Below are 23,301 nucleotides of genomic sequence, written 5' to 3' on the forward strand. Positions count from 1 at the left end.
AAACAGACATGTATTTCCTGTCACTCTTCTCTACATATTCTACCTCTTTATGTAAATATAATTTGTTATGCACACATGCATTTCAATTCACATTTCCGTAGCTTTCTTCTTTGACCATCTGTATACCTGATTATATGAACAGTTAAAGGGAAAATGCACATGATGTGATATCACAACTGCAAAGGAATTTAAAAGCAGCAAATGTTTCCACAACTTAAAAAATCTTTTTGGCATTGGTCCATCAGAGTCAGTGCAAGTGCTTTTTTATTTCTCATTGTGGAAAAATGTTTTGAAGTGGCATCACCAATGGCATCACAAAGACATGTTGCCTCAAAACATGTTGCAAGTTTCATGCAACCTAATTGTAATCTAATCTAAAGAACACACAACTGTTGTATCTTTGCACCTTTATGGGTGGATTTAGATGGAAAATTGCTAGATTGTGGTACTGATGTGTGTTAATGTGGTCTGTTGTGCCTTTAGGAATTGAACGACTTGAACATATGGGGCCTTAATATCTTTAGTGTGGCAGAGTTCTCTAATAACCGACCCCTCAGCTGCATAATGTTTGCCATCTTCCAGGTGAGAGACAGGAAGACTGAACTTTAACTAAAAATGGATTATATAATTTATCATGTAGCATTACTTATCTGTGACTATGATGATCCCTGTGGCTGTAGGAAAGAGATCTACTGAAGACCTTTCGGATCCCTGTGGATACATTTGTCACCTATGTGATGACCCTGGAGGACCACTACCATGCCAATGTGGCCTACCACAACAGCCTCCACGCTGCAGATGTCACTCAGTCTACTCATGTACTGCTATCCACACCGGCTTTAGATGTAAATACCTCTACTTGTCAATACTGCCAATACACATCTAACTTCACATGCACAGACTTTTAGAAATACCAGGCCATTTATACAGAATATAGTAGTCATAGGCATTTGTAAACAGCATTAACTGCTTATTTTTCTCTCTTATTTCTCTGACAGGCTGTGTTCACTGATTTAGAGATACTAGCTGCGTTATTTGCCGCTGCAATCCACGATGTGGACCATCCAGGAGTGTCCAACCAATTCCTCATAAACACAAGTGAGTTGAAATGAGATTAAGATATGACACACAAACATATATGAATTATAAAAAAATATATAAAATACATTGGGAAAAACAATCATGATGGCAAGGACAAACAAAAAGCTACTTTTGGTTCAGGATTGAATACCCCTGATACGTGTTGTATATGACCAAAACTAGTAAGTTCCAACAAAGGGAGGAAGAACCAGTGTACTAATGACAGGTCTCGTCATTTGCCAACTTTGTGAAAGTCTCTGATTTTAGAAAGATCATGAAGCACGTAGCTAAGATCCAATATTTAAGAATTAGATGAGGCCCCTAGAGCTGCAAAGATTAATCGACTATTAAATGAATCGCCATCTATTTTGATAATTGATTAACTGGTTTCAGAAATTCTCTGATTCCATCTTCTTAAATGTGAATATTTTTCTAGTTTCTGCACTTCCCTATGACAGTAAACTGAATATCTTTGAGTTGTGGACAAAAAAAGACATTTGAAGATGTCATATTGGGCTTTGAAAACACTGATCGGTATGATTCACCATTTTCTGACATTTTATAGACCAGGCAACTTATCGATTAATCGAGAAAATAATTGACAGATTAATCGACAATGAAAATAATCACCAAAAGGTCACTTTCCTAGGTCAGCTATTCTGATAATACCCGGTATTCAATTTCTTTCGATCCAGTAAAGGTTTGTCTTAAAGGGGTGATAGAATGATTATATAGGGTATAATTTCACACTGTTCCTTATGGTCTCCTAATGGGGTATGTAACATTGGTTGGGGTGAAAATGGCCTGGTTGATATTTTATTGGCCCTTATGCATCCCTGTGTTGTGGCCCTATTTGTAACAAGAGCTTTTCTTCCAAATATGGTATGCTCATGAATATTTAGATGAGCTGGAATCTCATATTCCAGACACTGCAATGTTTCGTTACCAAATTCACTTCTGAGACTTTTTTATGCAAGAAATCTACTATATAAAGCTCAAATATGGGCCGTTTTACGAAAATTGATGGCTAATTGAAAATTTGGTAAGACGTGTCGGACTTTAGGAGCTCCACACAGTCTGACGAGAAAGCGGCAGCCTGCTGGGCTCCATACCCAGGGCAAAGTCACCCTTTGTGGATACTGCACTACTGGGGCTCCGCGGCTGGCTGTCGGCATAACTATAATATATTTACGGTTTGAATTTCGTCACGCCACTTATATAACATATACCCCAATGTCTTATAAAGCTAACCGTTGTGTCCGATTTGATTTTAAGGCATTTTTATGAACGTGTTAGGACGAGCAGCTAGCTAGCTATATGTCCCATTCAATACAATGGGAAACAATTGCAGCTAGCTAGCTACTCTTTCGACATAACTATAGTATATTTACAGTTTGAATTTCGTCACACCACTTATGTAACATATACCCCAAGGTCTTACAAAGCTTAGCTAACACTTGTCCGATTTCGGATTTCAATTGAATGCACTTTTGTGAATGTCAGAGGTGTTAGGAGGAGGCTAGCTAGCTCTCATTGATGGACTCCAGCTCACCGCGACTCTATCGATGAGACGCGCGGACAAGAGGCGTTTATTTCCCCGATTGTTTGTTTAAATAACTCAACACATATATCCATTATAAGATTAACTGGAACCTGTGGTAAGAGATTGCAGGTGTAACAAGCTCGCTGACCGCGCTCTCAGTCACTCACCGGCCGACCATTTAGCAGGAAGAGGGGAGGGAGAACAGTGAGCTGCAGGCCCTGGAGCTCTGTCAGGGCAGCGGCGTTTGGTAGTCCAGTCACCCAGAAAAGGGTGAGTTTGCGCAGGTATTGAGCACCGGGCTCCCGGCCGTGACAGAGCTCAATCAAGCTCACAGCAGGCCGGGGTCTGTGAAGGATGCGGCGATGTAGCAACCCAGGCAGCACCGGCTGCTGAACTCCGACACACATTCGGACAAAATTTGCAATTAGCCATCAATTTTCGTAAAACGGCCCATATTTGAGCTTTACATGGTTGATTTCTTGCATGAAAAAGTTTCAGAAGTGAATTTTGTAATGGAATAGCAGAGATCTGCGCGACCTAGATTCAGAAGACTACCTGATCTCAGGTCAGTTGTGTAGTAGTATGTAAATGTTGGGGCGTGACCGTTCTCTTAATACACCCATGGGCGTGACAAAGGTTCAGGTCTTGAGATGCTTACGTAAGCTTCCAGCTTTGTTGAGATTCGCCCGTTTTCAGAGGCAGTTTCAAAATATGAGATTTTCATAGTAAAGGGGTGTCAATGGGATTTTGAGCTTCTATGTATGTCCTATTTACCCACGAACTGTCGTTATTCAACTATGACAAGGTAAAATCGGTTTTGCATTCTATCACCCCTTTAAATATTGTTTTTAAACTCTTATTTTAAATATGATGTCAGTTTTTGTTTCAGTTTCCTCATGATAAAATGTATTTGTCTTCTAAATCAAATTATTACTTATCATTATGCTGTAAAGGATTGGGAAATACATTTAGAGACATAGATTTAGTCTATGTAGTTATTTAAGTTATGTTTCTGTTGTGTATAATACACTCACTTTAGTTGAAATTATCCTATATTTTTTACCTTTGGTACTGCAGTCATCCTCAGTTTGCTTGTTGTTTTTAGTACATTAATCTGTTTAGTCTTTACATTGTGTGCTTTTAGTTGTTCTAAATGGAGATATTTGTACCTAAAGCTTTATTTGCACTGTGCTTTTTCCTTAAATCAACTAAGCTGTTGTACATTTTGACATAATGCCACCACAGTCTGTGTTTTTAACTTGTATGTGTTGTATGGTGCTTTCTTCAGACTCCGAGCTAGCTCTGATGTACAACGATGAGTCTGTGTTGGAGAACCATCACCTAGCTGTGGGCTTCAAGCTGCTTCATGAGGACAACTGTGACATCTTCCAGAACCTTAGCAAGAGGCAGCGACAGAGCCTAAGGAAACTTGTAATTGATATGGTAAGTGTTGTCAACACACTCATTCTGTATCATGAAGATCTCACTTGTCTCCTACCACCTTTCTATTCTCCATCGTTCTGTGGTGTTCTCTAATGCATTCATATGAATTTTCTTCCCAGGTTTTGGCAACAGATATGTCTAAACACATGAGTTTGCTGGCAGACCTTAAGACTATGGTGGAAACCAAGAAAGTAACAAGTTCTGGAGTACTGCTGCTCGACCATTACACTGACCGGATACAGGTGAGATGTCATCTTCCAGTTCATTTACAAGAAACTTCAATTAACAATTTAGCAGATGTTCTGAGCCTGTTACAAAATAACTTAGCATTTACTGAAGCATTGACAGTTAATTCCTTTCCTTAATTTCCTTAAAATGTCATGGCATGAAGACGTAGCACTGTGTACATGGACATCACCAGAACTGTGATTTGTCTGTCTGGGCTTTTTTGTATTTTCTCCATGTTTCCAGTGCTGGTAATGTTTGTTGATAGTTAAGACAACATGGAGCAGGCTTAAGAAAGGTTATGTAGTCTCTTCTTTTAAAGTATGTTATAGTAGCTTGGGCATTGTAAGAGGTAGAGCCATAAGATGCACCACTGATTGACATCTGTAGGATCTGGTTATCGAGGATTGTGCTTAAAGGTCCCATGACATGGTGCTCTTTGGATGCTTTTATATAGACCTTAGTGGTCCCCTAATATTGTATCTGAAGTCTCTTTCCTGAAATTCAGCTTTCTTTAGTATGTGCCATTTCTGTGTCTGTAGCTATTGAGGAGGAGAGGGGGGGCAAGGTAAAGGGTGGGGGCATGGCCTTGACCAACTGCCACTTTGCTCGTTTGAAATCCATGATGTCTCTCTCTCATGGGTAGGCCAAATTCTCTGGGCGGGCAAAGCAGAGAAAGGGGAGGTAACCTTGCTCCTTATGACCTCATAAAGAGCAAGATTCCAGATCGGCCCATCTGTGCTTTCATTTTCTCAAAGGCAAGGTAGGATACCCAGGGCTCGGTTTACACCTACCGCCATTTCTAGCCACTGGGGGACCATAGGCAGGCTGGGGGAACGCATATTAATGTTAAAAAACCTCATTAAGTGACATTTTCATGCCATGGGACCGTTAAGCGTTTGACGGATGAAGTAGGTATTACTTTATGCTGTCAATGACAGAGAACTCCAGTGCGCGGCAAGGTTTTACAGAAAGGTAATCTCTTAATGGACTGGTTGATGACAGCCCGGCATGTGTGAATATATTTGACCTGATTTGTGTCAAATATTTGTGATACAGTGAATCTGGGTTTTCATTGAGAGGACCATGGAAAGGCAGGAAGAGAAACATGCCCAGCGATCCCAGTGTCTGTATAGCTGTGTTTTCATTACATGGTATGGCTCTGTTGACTCAACTCACTTTTGTTAGTACCAGGTACTTTTGTTTTTGTTTTCCACTGCAGATAGTACTCCATCAGTACTCCCTCAGTGTAAGCGGGATTCTCAGCTGATAGTCACAGCTTCGCTACGTGAAAATGCCGTTCTTGTATCGGCTCTGCTCCCTTGGAACCTCAACCAAAGTACTAAAATAAGTGAGTGAGTTGAGTAGAGTAGAGTCGAGTAAGTAGGTAAGAGTTACTAAGCGGCATAAGAGTTCTAAGGAGGAGGTTGCTGTTGTCCTCTAAACTGAGGTCAGGAGGAAACTCAGAAACATGGAGGAGTGCAATGTTGGTTTAGTATGCCAGTTTGAATCCTGACTGATTGGGGTACAACTTTTGTTTCTATGACAATTCTTTTATTCAAGAGTTTTGGAAATTATTAAACAAACAACACTAGTTTGTTAGTTAAAGAAACAACACTAGTTTGAAAGTTTTTGATATTAGATGGATTCAAGAATTCTTCATGACCATTGGATATAGATGACTTGAAGGCACACAACCAAATGTCACAAAAGAATTGATGATTGACATTAAAAGAGGGAGTGAGGAGGATGGGGTTAATAGTGCAGATAGAGTTGCTGTGCTAAAACATAAAAGCTTCTGCACCTTTTGGTAGGAAGAGGAAAGAATAGGCCTGTTTTGACCTGGTTTTAATGTCAGTTGTTACTCTCACATAAATCATTAATTAGAAAAGTGCAATGACTAATATTAATGAAAAACCGCTGTCCGTGTGCCAACATAAGGATATCTACTGACGAACGGCGGGACATGTGCAGGAGAGAAATAGGTTTTTAAAAGGCTCAGTGTGTTCAGCTCTAACTAAAGTTCTCGTTACTGCTGATTAATAAACGCATTTAAATAGTTTTATTGTAAGGAATTTATAGGAAATGAAACCGTTTCACAGCCATTGTTTTGACCACTCAGTTCGCCAGCTTACTCTAAACAGTGCTGTGGAGATAGGTCTGGCAATGTGAGACTAATAAATAACAAAAGGAGACAACACAAGAGCAGGAATGTTTGTAGTGATATCTTACATATTAGTGAATTTGAGGACGTTTTATGAAACTAAAATAAGGTTATTGTGTACCAGAGGCTGCCTTTTCCAAGCAACTGTGGGGCACAGAGCTCCAGACAGCCAGGGATATAAGAGCAGGCTGCACCGGAACACATGATTCACTCTCAGTGGTTTCTGTGACATGAGAAGTACTTTGAATGAGTACGTAGTTCCGCTCACAGTTGAATAGGCGGTCCTTAATGTGGCCGAGGACACATACCCGTTTTCACGAATGTGGACACATGTGGTTTGTACCACCTCCGAATGTGGTTTGAGTGATCGGATCTCAATGCGTCCTCAATGTGTCATTTCACCTGTACTTCACACTGTTCACTTGTGATCCGGACAACCATATCAAATTTGAATACCAGGTGAAAGCGGGGCCAATGAAGTTAAGCCAGACTGAATACACTAATAAGTGGAGCATTTTAAATGATATACATACTTACTGTAAGTAGGTAACAAAATCGTGAGCAGAAATGGAAAAAGGGCATGCACAAATGGAAATGTGTATGTGTCTTACATATTGCAATTCCACTGTAAACTGAGCATCTTCCAATAAAAACAAATCTTTGCAAAAGGAAATGGAAAAGGGAGGAGCAGGTGTAGATGGAGGATACAAGTTGATAAAGCTTTCCAGGTTTATAAGCAGGGGGACAAGATTTCGGAGTTGTACTAGCAATTAATAGAAGAGCAAAGGAATTGAGAATAAAGTCACAATGAAAGAGGATAATTAGAAAGCTGCTTGTGCACCACCTCCTTTCAGCTGCTAAAACATTTGTTGAAAGATGATCTATATGCATCTAAATTCAGTGCTTAAAACTTTGCATGTACATAATATAGTGTGTGACATGTGCCTGTGTGTTTGTGCAGGTGTTGAGGAATATGGTGCATTGTGCTGACCTGAGCAATCCCACGAAACCTCTGGCTGTGTATCGACAATGGACGGAAAGAATCATGGAGGAGTTCTTCAGGCAGGGAGATAAGGAGAGAGAGCGAGGGATGGAGATCAGTCCCATGTGCGACAAACACACTGCATCTGTGGAAAAGAGCCAGGTAAATAACCAGCCCTGAAATATACAATGCATGAATATGATTCTGTGCATAACTGTGTGTTAGTGCTTTAAGAAGGGTGATAAGCATAGTGCAGAGTAATCTGTCATCTCTGATCACAGCAGTCATCCTCATACATTTTTAATGCTGATTTGTCGGGAAATTACACCACTGTGATTTAAATTATGTCCATCATACTTTCTTTCTGGATGCAGGTGGGCTTTATTGACTATATTGTCCACCCGCTGTGGGAGACATGGGGGGACCTTGTGCACCCTGATGCCCAGGACATCTTGGACACTCTGGAGGACAACAGGGACTGGTACCAGAGCACTATCCCACAGAGCCCCTCGCCACCTCCTGTATGTCAGGATAAGGATCTAAATGCCTGCATGGACAAGTTTCAGTTTCAGCTCACCCTCGAAGAAAGCTCTCAGAGAGAACAGGGAGATGAGGGAGACAAGCCTACGCTGAACCATGTGGCACAGGACTGCAGTCAGGGGGAAGAAGAGGAGGGTAAAAAAGAGGAAGAGGAAGACATAATGGTAGAGGAGGAAAATGAGGACATAATAGAAGAGGAAGATGAGGTGGCAATGGAGGAAGAGGAGGTGGAGGAGGAGCAGGAGGAGGAGCTGAAAGCTCAGTTAGAGGTGAGATCTGAAAAGGAGAGACTTTCTGACACAAGTCCTGTAGAGGAAGAGGAAGACTCTTCTTCACAAGCTGAAGATACATGAGTTTTGCTCTTGTATCTCCCTCTTCACTTGCACACATTATCTTGTTCATCCTTTCAATGGCCAAACCAAGAACAAATAAGACTGCAATGACAATACAGACCTTTAAATATATTTTTCAAAAAGGGAATAAATTAAAATCGCTTAAAGAGAAGGTAATTACACAGCAACTGTAGATTTGGAGTGGTGACAAGTCCTCCGACTGATTCCACAACAAACTTTAGACTTAAGAGGAATTTAGGAGAGCATGAATGATGGGCAACTGCAGAAAGCGTAGCACTCTGAGACTGGATGCACACACACAAACACACATAAAGTGACACACAAACACACAGAAAGTGACACACAAACACACAGAAAGTGACACACACACACACACACACACACACACACACACACACACACACACACACACACACACACACACACACACACACACACACACACACACACACACACACACACACACACACAGTATGTTTGTATGTGTGCATGTATATGAGGACATTGACCAGTAATGAATCTCTTTGGAAAAAGCCATCTCTTAATGGAGTATTAACTTGTGTTCTGTCAGTATTAGTAATTCATGTTTCTTAGAACCTCAACAGAAATTGTTCTCCTCAGAAAAGCTACACATCCGAGTGACTTTTTTTTTTTCCATTTCTGTCGGAAAGAAAAATAAGAACATCCACAGAGTTGGAGGAGGAGAGAGGAAGATAATGAAGGAAAATAAGATGCTGCGACGAAGGGGCCGCCAGGTCCCTTACCCCTTTTCCCTTTACGAGGAGAGTGCTACTGGTGCAAGATGGCTCTGTGCCTTTCTGAAACACCAGCTTCCTGAATGGAGCTGTCGTGAAGCAATGCATTGTGGTACAGGAGTGTCTGATTTTGTTATAATTTTTGATTGTCTCTCTTTACTGTTCATGGTATTGTGGTGTGTATCTCATACGTACAGTTACTGTGGTGATATGTTTTAAGCTGTAAGTCTTCCTTTGTTGCTCTTCTGGTAATCTAATAACTCAGAACTGTAGATGCAGAGCAATCACTACCACCACCACCACAACCACCAGTGGACTCTTTCCAGCTTATGTTTTTTCTTATTAGAATGCTTTTTTGAAACTTTCTGAGAATAAGCCATGTAATGCTTTGAAGCATAAGTTTTGCCTATTTTCTATTTAACAGTTGCTAAAAATGTTGAAGGGACACATCATTATTTTATCAGCAGAACAAATTTCCACTCGCCATCTCACACCCACTTGCACTGTGTGGTTATGTCTCCTCATGAACAATGATTCTCACCAAAGTAAACGATGAGAAACTTCAGTGGGTGAAGCGATTTTAAGGAACATAGATGAATAAGAAAATCAGAGTGGCAGAATGTCAGTAGAAAGAAGCGTGACTTAAGGTGGTCTGGCAGTCCCTATTCATCCTTGTTATGTTTGATGCTTTTTTGCCTTAATGTCAGATGCAGGATACATACTTGCCAGTATGTAGATTTATAAGATATATAATAGATATCCTAGTATATTTATATCACGTCTGTATGCTTATTTCTGTGAGTATCAGTGTGTCTATACACGATGTATCCAGCATTGCATTTGGAGGGTAAAAGGGAAACATTGCTGCCAATTAGTTATTATGTTGTTGCTGTGCTCGGACCAACATAAAGAATGTGTTGTTTTTTAATCAGGACGGAAAAAGGACTATCTTATAGCTACCTGGAGGCATGCAGAGGAAGTAAGAATGGGAGTTAAGAGAATGAATATGGATGTCCTTTGTTTGAATCTGACCAGATATTGATTTGTTGACATGATGGAGTTGATGCGTGTATTTGTTTGCGTGGCTTATTGTGTGGTCATGAGTAAGCGAGTGAGAAACAGAAACAGAGGGTATATGCTAAAGATGTTGTCATATGTGTCACAGGTCCCTCACTGGCATCACCACATGTTGTTGAATGCTGTTCAGGATTCGATCAGCACAGCTTAAATAGTTCACAGTTTGTTTAGGTGTTTGTTTTTCACAGGGTAAAAAAATTGTTAAAAACAACATGAGTGTGGTTCTTTTGAAGGGTAAGAGCAAGTTTCTGCAGGTCAGTAACTGAGCTTATCTGAAGACACCACAGCTCGGTGCAACACAAGCCTGTGTGTTTGACCTGCTCTGTTGCAGGATGGAGCAGAGCTGCCGGGCCACCACACAGGCTTTCATCTTGTGGAATGGGAATCCAGGATTACTATTACAGTGATTTAAATAAAAGATTCCCATTTGCATCGGCATTTTACTTTAAATATGTTGCTTTGTTTTTGTGGCTTCTTGTTATGTCATAAGCTATAAAAACGTTAATATTTACTTGCCATACAAACACGATACTGTAGCAATTGTTTCTTAAAAGAAAATTATTCAATTGATTGCTGCCATTCTTTTTAAATGATGAACAGAAAACCATAGGTAGTGTTTTCTTTGAACAGTTTGTGTACAGTTTATTTTTATATCATTCTGGTGGATGGTCTGGAAAATGAATCACGTGTTGATGATGATATAGCTATAAACATTATCATTCTTGTATATATTGTAATATTGGATTGTAAATTATAAATTTATCCAAGTCATAATGGTTGACAAATAACCACTTAAGGTTGTTAATTGAACCACTAAAACACTGCAGGCCACATCATCACCTTTTCATTTTCTGGTTATGTTTTCGCTCACTTGTGCTGACATTTTTTTAATTGTCCACATCTATTGTTAAAATCCACTATATTTGTACCAGCACTTTATTTCACCAGGTTTTAAGACAGACAGTGTGTTTCAGGTAGTGTACAGTCTGTGCTGGTGGTTTGGTCATTGGCAGTCACCTGTTGATTATATTCCATTGGGCCAAATCACAAACCGTCATTGTGCAGTAGTCAATGTTAACCCCTTTCCAGAGACATAATCAAACAAACTTGTCATTCTCTATTAACAGTCAATGTGAGATTGAACTAATTTGACTGATAAAGTCAAATGTAAGCTGATGTAGTCACATAGGATGTGACATGTTCAAAGGAAATAAATGTGTCCTTATCTAACTTGGCCATCTCTAGTACTACCACCACCTCAATTTGTTAGTAACTTTGGTCCCCATCTGGGTTGCTGTCAGGTCACTTTGTCGCAGACTGACTCCCTCTGTGAATAACTCTCTGGGCTTTAATTCATGTGTTTATTCACGAGTAAGAAAGATTATTCAAGGGAAAAAACAACATGAAATGATTGTAATATTTGTAAATGATCTTGCTGTAATGTGTAAAATGTGTCCAAGTTATTTTTTATATTATTTTTATGAAAGGTTTTTCCTCTTAACAGAGCTGAGGTTTCATTTTGTGAATAAATGCATTTAATAAGCAAACATCTATATACAAAACAATATTATAGTATATCAGTATATTTTTCTTTTATTTCACTGTTCGGTACTGTAAAGTGTGTTAAAAATACAAATAAAGTAAGATTTTTAAATTAAATGCAATACAGTTGTCATGTTTGCGGTTATTACAGTTTCCTTGTATGCTTGTCCACTGTTAGGTGGGTTGTTACAAATCAAGTGTCAGCATTATACTTGTTATGTATTATATTGTTATTTATCCAAGGGTTGGTAGCCAAATCTTATTTTTGTAGCAAGACCAGCAAGACTGTATTATTAACTGGATATTGCAGGCAACGCCCCTTGGTTGGTTGTTAAAGACATTTATACTAGTTTTTAGATACATTTTAATGATAGTGGTAGTTTTAAAATTATATCTGTTCACTTGAACGTTACCTACTCGTTAGTTTTTACGCCGTTATTAATTATGGTTTAAGGATAACGGTGCAAAGAGTTATGACTACCTGAACCCATGGATAAGAGAACGCCTGCACCTGTCTGGCTCCATGGATGTAAAAAACTGGCTTTGGCATGAGATGGCTGCATCCTCCCCAGAATCCTCTACTTCAGACGGGTGCCAAGGCTCTCCACCAATCACAGGGGCTAAACAAAGCGTCGTCCAATCAGAGTGAAACAAGACAGAGCGGAGTGGTGATATACGCATGCGCTCTGACACTACGGAACTAGGTGGCGTATTTTTTTTACTGGTAATAATCATTAGCTTGTTCTAAGAAAACGTTTTATTTGTCTTTACCCACTTTATTAACCTTATAGTATTGTGATGTTTTGTGATTTTATTGTAACAACATACGTACTCTTGGTATTTTGTATGGGTTGCTTATAGCAAAAGCTTTAGCTAAATTCGCTAGATAGCATTCATTTGTTAGCTCTCGGCTAAAGTTACGTTGACAAGACGTTGTTGTAGCTACGTTATTTGTCGAAATAGGCCTACGTAAGAACGGGCGCAGTTTTGTCAATGTTGTGTTTTATAACGCTCTCGTCCTTGTCATGGCATGTTAGTTGTTACAGAGTGCTTCTTGTATTAAACTGCCAAATCTGTGTGATTAAGGCGGTTACCGATGCAGCTGAATCTTGCTAAATACTGACCCAGTGTGGAGCCCGCCCCATCATGATGTGCTGTCAGTACATTCTGCTACTGCTGCTAGGTGTCTCAGGAGGAGTCTCAGCGGTGGAAGTCCAACGCCCTCGCGGTGTCCCTTTGTCAAGTAAGCATTTAATTTAATCACAACTATAATAAGACAGTTATATGAGTACATTTGTATGTTTTGCGCTGTGGTGAAAGTTCACAATGAGTTCCTGTAGTTTTAAAGCTGTCATGGCACTGACCCGCTTCTTCTGTTCAACCTCTAAAGAACGGCAGTTCTATGAAGAAGACAAACCTTTCACTTGCCTGGATGGCTCCCGCAGTATTCCTTTTGACAGGGTGAATGATGACTACTGTGACTGCCCAGACGGCTCTGATGAGCCAGGTGCGTATATCCTGCATGCAAGCGACTCCTGTACTACTCTAGTACTATTTTTCTTCCCCATAATTCACTGAATTAAACAAAGTAGTTACTAATAAATGTGTAGAAGCCCTGCTTAGTCTGTATAATGAATTAATGAACAGTAAACCCCACTCCATAGTGCCAGGAAAATCACTGCTATAACCCTATGACACCAAGCATCCACTTGACCAGTAAATTATATATTTCATAGTTTAAATACTCACGATTCTTTAACATGGTAATATAATCTCTATATAAATCGAAATATCACTGTATACAGTGTATACTGTCATATCCACCTACTTCATGTATATAAAGCAACCTGTTAACATTAATCATCCCTTATTCATTCCAGCACCATTTGCACTCTGCAGTATTGCACTACTGTATTACTCTTTACACATTTCCTTGTGGTGTTTTATATATATGTGATACCTTTTAATATATATTTATATCTACATAGTCTAATATTTATAGTAGTTATTGTTTGTAGGGTTGTTTGTTCTTGTTTTTAGCCATATGTCTATTTCTGTGTATGTACATTAGGAGCAACACAAATGTATTCAAATTCTTTGCATGTGTACACACACATACTTGGCCATTAAGGCTGATTCTGATAATTCTCGCTTTGAAAGGTCATGACAATATCCAGCAGCCGTTTTGTATATCTACAGTAATAACACATTTATTTGCAGGCACTGCTGCTTGTCCCAATGGCAGCTTCCACTGCACTAATGCAGGTTTCCGACCAGGCTTCATCCCTTCCTCCCGCATCAATGACGGAATCTGTGGTATGAGTTTTGAACTTTGCTGACTGTTTCTTTTCAGGTGTGTTGTGGGGGCAGGGTTTTGTTAAACGCTTGTGTTTCTTGGACAGACTGCTGTGACACAACCGATGAGTACAACAGTGGTGCTGCCTGTCAGAACACCTGCAGGTGGGAATGTTTTTGGGTTATAACGCTAATAATTCAAGCATGCTTCATAGTGTAAACCTGGCTTCTCCATAGATCCTATACATGTGCTTAAATACACATTTAGTTTCCAGAAAATGTTAAATGTTTTGATTTTGTTTTGTATTCTCTTTACATCATGTGTGATTGCAGGGATTTGGGGCGCAAAGAAAGGGAGAGCCTGGAGAAGATGGCAGAGATCGCTAAGGAGGGCTTTCTGCTTAAACAACATCTTATCCAGGAGGCCAAGAGGGGCCTAGAGGATAAGAAGGTGTGAATGACAAGAAAACCTTTGGTATTTGTTTGTGTAATAATTAAGAGAGCTCTCAAACATTGACTATCGCATTGTCAAATATGTTGTTATACAGAGATACTGACACTTCAGTGGAAATGTTTGAAGGTGTCTACGCCAACTGTTGCATATCTAGTTACATCACTAGAGCTGTGCAATATGGATAAAATCAAATATCTCGATATTTTTGACCAAATACCTCAATATCGATTTTGCGGCAATGTTGTAGGGTTGACAATTGGTGCTTATACAAAATAATAAAACACATTGAGATTTTTGATAAATAATCGTCAGTGGATATAATGACTAAAGCGTGGTTTATGCTTCTGCGTTAAATCTACGCCGTGGGTACGTGGAGACACGGACCCTACGCTCAGTGTTGGGAAGGATACTTTCAAAACGTATTTCGTTACAGAATACATGCCCACAAATGTAATTTGTAACATATTCCGTTACGTTACTCAATCTGAGTAACGTATTCTGAATACTTGGATTACTTCAAGATTACTTCCACATTGAATTGCGTTTTATAAGTGTAGTGCGGCTATCACATCCAGCTTACTAAACAGGCCTATAATGGTGTGTTCTTTTTATTCCAACTAGCTGAATGTGTACCTGAACAAGCAGATAGATTATTGTATTGGTAGTCCCGAACTGCATAGCCTACTACAAAAATCAAACTGCAGTCTAAGCTACCACAAGCTAATTTTAGCTAACGTTAGTTAGCATGTCAAACGGGGCTATAGTCTTTAAACGGCTCTGGAGCTAGTAAATCAGCACCTAGGAGAATGTAAAGTCGCACGTCAATGTTAAAATAGCAAGGTGACCAGTAAAACTACAGCAGACGACTACCCTTGGCTAATTAAAAAAATAACTTACTTTAAGATGCTTCTTCAGGTTGGGTTAGGGTTAGGGTTGGTGGAGTAATTTGGAGCTGAAAGGAGGTTGGTTGCTGGCAAGCAGAGGCTGCACGGCACAGTTAGCTGTATTTCATTCTCCCTGTTCGTTCTTTAATGTGAAATGCTGTTTGAATTTCCAAGATAGAAATGTATTGCTGCCCTGGCTCTGTCGTGCCGGTTCCGACTCCATTGTGACTGATCACGCAAATAGCTATTTTTTTCTATTTCATATCGGGGCTTCTGGAAAATGCATTAAGTTGCCTTAATTTATTCAGAGTGAATAAACTCGTGAGACGGAGAAGTATTGTCATGTAATCCATTGATTTTAACAATGTAACTGTATTCTAAATACCAACTATTTAAATTGTAACTGTAACGGAATACAGTTACTCATAATTTGTATTCTGAATACGTAACGTCGTTACATGTATTCCGTTACTCCCCAACACTGCCTACGCTGGACCCTATGCTGTAGCCTGCCGTGGCTCGGTAGCATTTCCCCCGACTCATTTCCTGGTTCTCCTTCTCCATAAACAACATGAAATCAAGGAGATGGTTAACTTTTCCTGCTACAGCTTTCTGACCGTGGTCAGGAAGCACTGGGGAGACACTTTGTTTCTCTCACTATGCTTCTAGAGTCGCTACTCTCTCCAAAGCTAATCGCCGCCACTATCTCACTCGCTCTACCACACACTCCCCACGCACACGCACATGCCGGCCCTGCTATTCTCTTAAAGAAATTGACACGCACGCCAACGCACAAGTATAAACTTCAGGCCACTTATGTAGGCTATGGCGAAAGCTCTGCGTGGAGCCTCCGCAGGACCGTAAATCACGCTTTAGTGGGGAAAGGCAAATAATAGAACAGTCTGGTAAATTTATAAAATTACATCACTTTACTGTAATGTAGCCTATAAAACCAGGAAAAGACAACACTTGTGTCCTAATACGATATCTACAATTTAAGACAATATCTAGCCTCATATCGATATAACGATATATTGCCCAGCCCTATATATCACATGACATATGTTTTGCCTATTGTTATTATACACAGAAAAACTGAAAGCAGTAGTAGGAGTGACCAAATGTTGAGCACATCCTACTCATTTACTCTTAATGGGCCTGGATCACATCCAGAAACTAGACGCTGGCTGGCCATCTTAATACGACCACATCACACCCATTCACTTCACTGGCTTCCTGTTTTCTGCCAGTGAAGTTTTCTTACCCACCAGTGCATCTATCGTGGGTGATCGGGCTTTCTGTTCTGCCGCTCCTCGGATTTGGAATGCCCTCCCCGACCATCTGAGGGCACCTCAAACTATTGAGACTTTTAAAAAAAGGACTTAAAAACATTTATTTTTAGCAGAACTTATGAGTTTTAATTAACCCTGCAAGTTGTTGCACTGTTTTATATTAATGCTTTTTACCATGCTTTTATGAGCTTAACTGTAGCACTTTGAGATTTGCTCCAAATGTGAAGTGCATTACAAATAAAATGTATTATTATTATTATTATTATTATTATTATTATTATTATAAGTCGTGTAAAACACAAAAAAAAATAAGCTAATTTTAGATTAAAAAGATGTGTTGTTGTGAGGCTTTAGGTGGCAGATTATTGTTATTCTTTCCGGTTTCATTTCATTTCCGGCTACTGTAGCTTATTATGTGACCTGCTGTTGTTGCATCTGACAGTTGTTTATGTTTAGACATTGTTTCGTAAATTGAATAGATTTTTCAGGCATTAAAATTTTTTATTATTGTATTATTTTGATTTGTCTCAACAGGCCAAATATGCAGATGTTCAGCTCAGTAAGAGTGATTTTGAAAAGAGAGTGGAGGCTCTGAGAACTATAAAAGAGACTGCAGAGCAGCCAGAGAAAGAGGCCAAAGAACGCCACCTGAAGGCCTGGGAAGGTAAATTAGGATGTGAAAGCATATCACCATCTACTGTTTGTACAGAGCATTACATTACATATAGTATAGTCTCTCTTATTGACATTTTCTTAGCGAGACTAAGTTGCCTTGATACCACATACACTAGTAGTACTCTAACTTCAGGCCTGAAGTTAAAACAATTTCAAAACATGTAATAACACTGTAAATAACGTGTGTCGTCAGAAGTACTGATAACTTAAATTAAAATTGTTGTTTCAGAGCAAAAAGCTGTTATTCAAATGGAGAAGGACAAGACTAGAAAGGCTGAGGCGTTTCTTGAACTAGATGATGATGCAGATGGCTTGTGAGTATCAGCACCTTCCAGAATGATAAGCACCCATAATGAGGGAAGACAGTGTTGTGAATCTTACCACGGACAACTTTAAAAGTTAAATACAATAGTGCAAAGAAGAAATGCAGCATTTATAAATCTGGAGCGATAGTTTATTTTGCCTTTTGTTTTTTAACCTAAGTTGTCTTGTTGCAGAATTAAACCCTGATGGCAATCTATGGAAACCAAATTAATTTTTTCTGAACAAAAACATTTCTGAGAGACTTTTTTTTAAATATTCCTTTCATATGTAAACTTTGGGTTATCATTAGTGTGGTAGTAACTTGGTGTTTTTGTAGCTGGCCTGTTGTTACCATAACTCAGTGAATGATTTATTTTTGTTTGTTTCAGTGTCTCAGTGGCTGAGCTTCTGTCCCACTCTGAGCTCGACCCAGATTCAGATGTTTCATTCACAGAAGCAGAGGCTCAGGTAATTGTTTTCTTTTGTATTGTTCCTTGTAAAACACCAGAGATGGGACTAAGTCTCACATGGGAAAGTCTCAAGTCTTAACCTTCAAGTCTCAAGCAAATCCAAGTCATTTTTTGTGACTATCAAGTCATACAAAAGTTTCCATTTTGAAACAAGCTAAAGACAGTCGTTATGAACTGCTGAAGTTTTATTTGCATTTTTTCCTACTCAATATTCAAAAGACATTGCGTCCAAGCCACATACATCTGAACAGTTTAAATTTATACAGATAAAAAAGCACAGCCTAAAACTGGTATTAGGCCAACAATAAATCAACATATTTGTTCAATATGCCTTAAACATGACATCAAATCATAAAATTCATTCAAACAATTCAAATATAATTGTTTCTAAGTCAAATAATATTCTTCAAACGTGCCTCACTTTTATGAGACAGAAAAAAAACAACACATTCTGTGTTCTCATTCGTTCGTTCGTTCGTTCGTTCGTTTGTTCGTTCTTACCGCCAGCGTCAACAAAGAGGGGAGTGTGTGCTTATTCATGGCCCAAAACTGAAGAGAGTTCTGTCCTACAAACGTCCAAATAGTGGTTCAGCTGAATATGGGGACTGGAACCCGAATCGAAGTATCTGATCAATGGATTCCCGTGCATGCAACAGCACTAAAATCATAAAGTTAACTCCTTCTTAATATCAGAGGGGAAAAAATATATATTTATTAAACATAAAGTCAAGTCATTTGACTCAAGTCTAAGTCAAGTCTCAAGTCATGAATATCAAGTCCAAGTCAGGTCTTTTATGAATGTTTGTCAAGCAAGTCTCAAGTCCTAAAATTTGCGACTCGAGTCAAGTCATGTGACTCGAGTCCCCCATGTCTGTAAAACACAAATGTTAAAGGGGCTGTACTCGACATTCAGAACATTAATATAGCAGTGAACACACATTTGCTATGCAAAGATATAGTGGATTAGTTCTCCTCATAAGAGAATGAAGCAACACCTCTTCATACCTAATCGACATTACAGGTAGATTTCCAAAGACTCCCAAAATGACCGTTCTATTTACTGCCGCGCTGTGCCGGTTCGTGTGAATGTAATAAAGCGTTTTATTTAATGTAACAGGCGCAGTTTAAAACGCAGCATATTGAATATGAATTTTGTCTTTGGTTTGTACAGGGACTGTTGGGAGGAGTGGACAAAGTGGACGCCGTAGCATTTGAGTCTGTTTGGATTAACATCAAAGAAAAATACATATCAGAGGTAAGAACCTGATGACTATTCCAATAAGTTCCATGTCTGAAAAGCCTCAGCTCTTCTAAATGTGCATTTTTCTGTGCATCAGGCCAACACAGACAGCCCAGCACCAGTGGAGACTCCACCGGCGGAGATGAGGGACAATGAGTCTGAGCAGTACCCTGAAGAGGACATCCCAGATGATGAAGAGGATGATGATGAAGAGGATGAAGAGGATGACCCAGATGATGGGGACTATAAAGTAAGTCCACTGTATTTCTCCAGCGTATGCTGAATGACTCAAGTTTATTTTAGTAAGTCAGTTTGGGGTCCCCTGCTGGAGCTGCTCCCCCCGCGACCCGACACCGGATAAGCGGACGAAGATGGATGGATGGATGGATGGATGGATGGACTCTTATCTGTGTTTGATATGCAGGGCCCTCCTACGATGCAGACCCAAGAAAAGAAGGATGACGAAGATGAGGGGACTATGCCACCCTACGACCAAGAAACGCAGAACCTTATTGATGGTAAGTGTGTATGAAAGTGACTGACTCAGCCAGTCCTCAGCTATTAGTAAGTGAGTCACGCTGTGAAATACTAACAGAAAAAAAGTACTGATGTGACTGCATACCTATTAGTTTGAATGTGCTAATGTGAAACTGAACACTCCTTGTGGTAGCATAAATAGTTTTTCAGAAGAACAATGTGATTTATTGAACAGATGTGATGCTTTTATATGACAGAGGTATATTGCTTGCCTTTTATCAAAAGCATTAACAGGAGGGCATGATTTGCTCTGACTTTTTCTACGTGTGTATGTAAGCACATGTAGCTATGGGTTAGGACTGAATTTACTTTAAGGGTATATTTTTATTCTGTACATTTGATTCCCAGCTGCTCAGAAAGCCAGGGATGCATTTGATGAGGCTGAGAGAGCTCTCCGGGAAGTTGATGATCAGATCAAGTAAGTACTTGGAATAACACGGAAGGAGCAGTAATGCAATCAGTGTTTGTAACCACGACTGCAGTCTAACTTTTAACAGCTACAAAGGATTATTTTGTTGCAGTGTGTTGTTAGTTAAAGAAGGATGGATTTGCTTTCTGTCTGCAGGAACCTTGAGAAGGAAATCTCCTTTGACTTTGGACCCGCTGCTGAGTTTGCCTACCTCTATAGCCAGTGTTATGAGTTGACTTCTAGCGAGTATGTGCACACTTTGACTTTGGAAGAACATGTCTTGTATTTATTTATTTTTTTATAATTTCCTACTTTTGAAGGACTAAGTTAATGTTTTGGTTTCAGGTACATCTACAGGCTCTGTCCGTTCAACAGAGTATCCCAGAAACCCAAGTATGGTGGATCAGAAACTAACCTTGGGTAAGAGAATATCAGTGTTTTTTCTTACTATTTTGTTTCTTTTTTTTATCCATCCTTTACTCGTCCCATACTTTCCATCATTTGCTTTCTGTAGTACATGGGGACAATGGGCAGGTCCTGAGGATAACCCTTACTCTATAATGAAGTATGAACATGGAACAGGGTGCTGGCAAGGCCCTAACAGATCCACCACAGTGAGTCTCCGCCAATCAGCCCTGAGCCCATTAATGTTTGTCATTCGACAAAACACAGAAAATTGATATTCTTTGTCCTTCAGATTAAGTTAACGTGTGGAAAGGAGACGGTTTTGACATCGACCTCAGAGCCCAGTCGCTGTGAATACCTGATGGAGTTTACCAGCCCTGCTGTCTGCCAGGAGCCCTCAAGCCTGGATTCAGAACATGAGCACGAAGAGCTCTAGATCCTCCGGATTTGTGAGTAACTCCAACTTTTCTGTGTTTCTTGGCAAACTTTAAAATAAAAAGAATGAATTGAGACAGTACACTGTATTGTGTGGGGCACATACAGGGTGGTCAGCTGCAGGACCATATATTTTTCACAGTAGGATCCTAATCTTGGACCCATTGGCCCAAGATTGTGTAGAAGAGAAAATATACTGCACCCCTACAGAACAACTGATCACCATTTCTGAATGGTGCTTACTCAAACAAAGTAAAAAAAAAAAACCATGACAGTCAGAGCTGCGTAATGGGAAAGTTTAGCATATCAACATTTTGTTGCGAAGAAAATCCCTTGTGCAGTTACAGCTTCCCTTTTAGAAGAAGAGCAAGACAACAAGAGCAAGGTAATGGTTTCTCCTCTCCTGTTTGTTTTTTATTATTGATGGTGATATTGTAGATGGGGTATTGAACAAAGCTGAGCTTTATTATAATGATAGTGTGGTTGACTTTAGGTCCATTCATGCGAGTGTGAAGGTGAGACGGTCTGGGACAAGAGTTTTTTTTATGTATTGTATTGTATTGTGAAACAGCATAACCCAAATGTAAGTGCTGACTCCATCACTGGTGCTTAGTGCTTAGTCCTCGGAAAAGAAACCTCTCGGGATTAATTGCAACTAAATTGCCCTTACTTTTTAACAACCAGGAAGTCATGACTTAAGCAAACAAGCCATTGGAATGAATGTGTATGTGCTCACTTTTGCAGGTTGTTCTTGAGGGACCACAGTCACTGCAGCAACATGAAGTTGCCATGCTGTGAGCGGCACCACCTTGGCGTCGATAAACAATGGAAATTCCAATGAGTAGTTATCTTGTCTACACATCCGACTTCCACTGCTACCTGTTGTGTTATTTCTCTGATTTATGTCAAATGTAGTCATTCCATTGTTTTCAAATAAAGTAAATTTGATCATATTCCAAAAACCTTTGTCCATTTTTAATTCTGGTTAAAAACATGTAATTTTAATTAATTGTAATAATTAAATATACTTTTAAAACATATCTGTAAATAACACATTAGGAAGACCTGTGTAGAAAACCTACAAATACCATATTTAAAGCCGAAATATATTCCGTTCTTTCGGTCGTAATCTCAAACCGTTAGCATTGTTCTTAGTCTGCATTAATTGAATTAATATAAAATATATGCATACGAAGGGCTACCAGTTTGATACACTCTTCTGAAATAACAAATTTGCTCAGTTTGCCTTTAGTTATATATTATTATTGATTAATGATACTCATCTATGTGAAGACACTGATCATGTTAATGATTTCTCACAATAATTATCAACAATGACTTAACAAGGTCGGAAACAGATAATATCAATATCTAATTTTCATTTTTAGAACAAGCCTGAGGGCTACTCATGTGGTCCTTGGGGGCTACCTGGTGCCCGCGGGCACCGTGTTGGTGACCCCAGGTATAGACAGAAATGGTTGGTCATAACATTCAATATTGTTTTGACAGTCAATAAAAATTGGGTCACTCAATATTTGTAACTTTTATTTTATTTTTTTTCTGGCATGTAAAGTACAAATAATTAAACAATTCCATGAAAAAGTTTTCAAGCGTCTTCAGCTGAAATCCCAGTAATAAATATCCTAGACTAAACTGAAAGGTTTATTTTTTTTTCTTTGTTCAATTTTGACATTGTTCATTTGGTCATGTTTGGAAGTATGAGATTTTGTATTTCTTCCACTGACATCTGTGTCAGCAGAACCTGTTTTGATAATTTTCACTCTTTGATTTGTTCTACCATTCCAGGAAAATGTAAGAAAAACATCACTAAGTTACTGCGTCCCCTCTTCTAAATAAATAGACACAAAATACAGTTGGTTGAGAAACAGAAGGACCACTCACCCCTTTACTACCCTAGAGACTCCCAAGAAAACCTTCCTGCAGCTTTTCTGATCTCTGTAATATTTTGCCGAAGCTCTTGGCTGGGTTTCCAAATGCATCTTGGCTCTAAAGAATAGCTTAGTTTCAATAGCACAAATTGGTATTGGAATTGATACAGATGATTTCAGTATTACAACCCTTTAATATCTTTTTCAATCCATCAGCATAAACAGGAAAGCTTTTTGTGAGCATATCAAACCTAGGACACCCCCTTTGTTCCTGGCTAGTTGCTGGAGCCTCAAATGGGCCAAAGCCTC

The 23,301-nt window shown here is 39.3% G+C and overlaps 2 protein-coding genes across 4 annotated transcripts in view; both read left to right on the forward strand.

The window, feature by feature from the left end:
• The window catches only part of pde4a (phosphodiesterase 4A, cAMP-specific), a 49,386-nt gene extending 40,699 nt beyond the window's left edge, over window positions 1–8,687 (forward strand). For both annotated transcript variants that reach the window (XM_028598676.1, XM_028598677.1), the window contains exons 9-15: window positions 484–582; window positions 681–845; window positions 999–1,098; window positions 3,912–4,066; window positions 4,186–4,308; window positions 7,417–7,599; window positions 7,812–8,687. In XM_028598676.1, coding sequence (XP_028454477.1) covers window positions 484–582; window positions 681–845; window positions 999–1,098; window positions 3,912–4,066; window positions 4,186–4,308; window positions 7,417–7,599; window positions 7,812–8,330 — 1,344 coding nt within the window. In that variant the 3' untranslated portion in view covers window positions 8,331–8,687. The remainder of the gene's footprint in view (window positions 1–483; window positions 583–680; window positions 846–998; window positions 1,099–3,911; window positions 4,067–4,185; window positions 4,309–7,416; window positions 7,600–7,811) is intronic.
• A 3,568-nt stretch (window positions 8,688–12,255) lies between these two features.
• On the forward strand, window positions 12,256–22,065 carry prkcsh (PRKCSH beta subunit of glucosidase II). Of its 2 annotated transcripts, none has more exons than XM_028598679.1 (18): window positions 12,256–12,428; window positions 12,791–12,947; window positions 13,095–13,211; window positions 13,925–14,020; window positions 14,107–14,164; window positions 14,333–14,450; window positions 17,164–17,293; window positions 17,534–17,618; window positions 17,997–18,075; window positions 19,249–19,332; window positions 19,415–19,567; window positions 19,742–19,835; window positions 20,203–20,272; window positions 20,420–20,509; window positions 20,609–20,683; window positions 20,778–20,877; window positions 20,961–21,117; window positions 21,848–22,065. In XM_028598679.1, the coding sequence occupies exons 2-17, from the start codon at window positions 12,851–12,853 to the stop codon at window positions 21,102–21,104; spliced, it is 1,590 nt and encodes a 529-aa protein (XP_028454480.1). In that variant the 5' UTR covers window positions 12,256–12,428; window positions 12,791–12,850; the 3' UTR covers window positions 21,105–21,117; window positions 21,848–22,065. The 2 variants fall into 2 exon arrangements, with proteins under 2 accessions (XP_028454480.1, XP_028454481.1); XM_028598680.1 differs by having other exon boundaries at window positions 12,256–12,408.
• Window positions 22,066–23,301: the final 1,236 nt, after the last annotated feature.

Source organism: Perca flavescens, chromosome 15, assembly GCF_004354835.1.
Source record: "Perca flavescens isolate YP-PL-M2 chromosome 15, PFLA_1.0, whole genome shotgun sequence".
Lineage (NCBI taxonomy): Eukaryota > Metazoa > Chordata > Actinopteri > Perciformes > Percidae > Perca > Perca flavescens.

Bases quoted from the DNA above. Each gene is read 5' to 3' on its own strand.
- prkcsh (XM_028598679.1), top strand. From the start codon at position 12,851: ATGATGTGCTGTCAGTACATTCTGCTACTGCTGCTAGGTGTCTCAGGA. The intron at 17,294-17,533 runs GTAAATTAGGAT...TTGTTGTTTCAG, and splicing joins CCACCTGAAGGCCTGGGAAG to AGCAAAAAGCTGTTATTCAA. The intron at 20,273-20,419 runs GTAAGTACTTGG...TTCTGTCTGCAG, and splicing joins GAAGTTGATGATCAGATCAA to GAACCTTGAGAAGGAAATCT.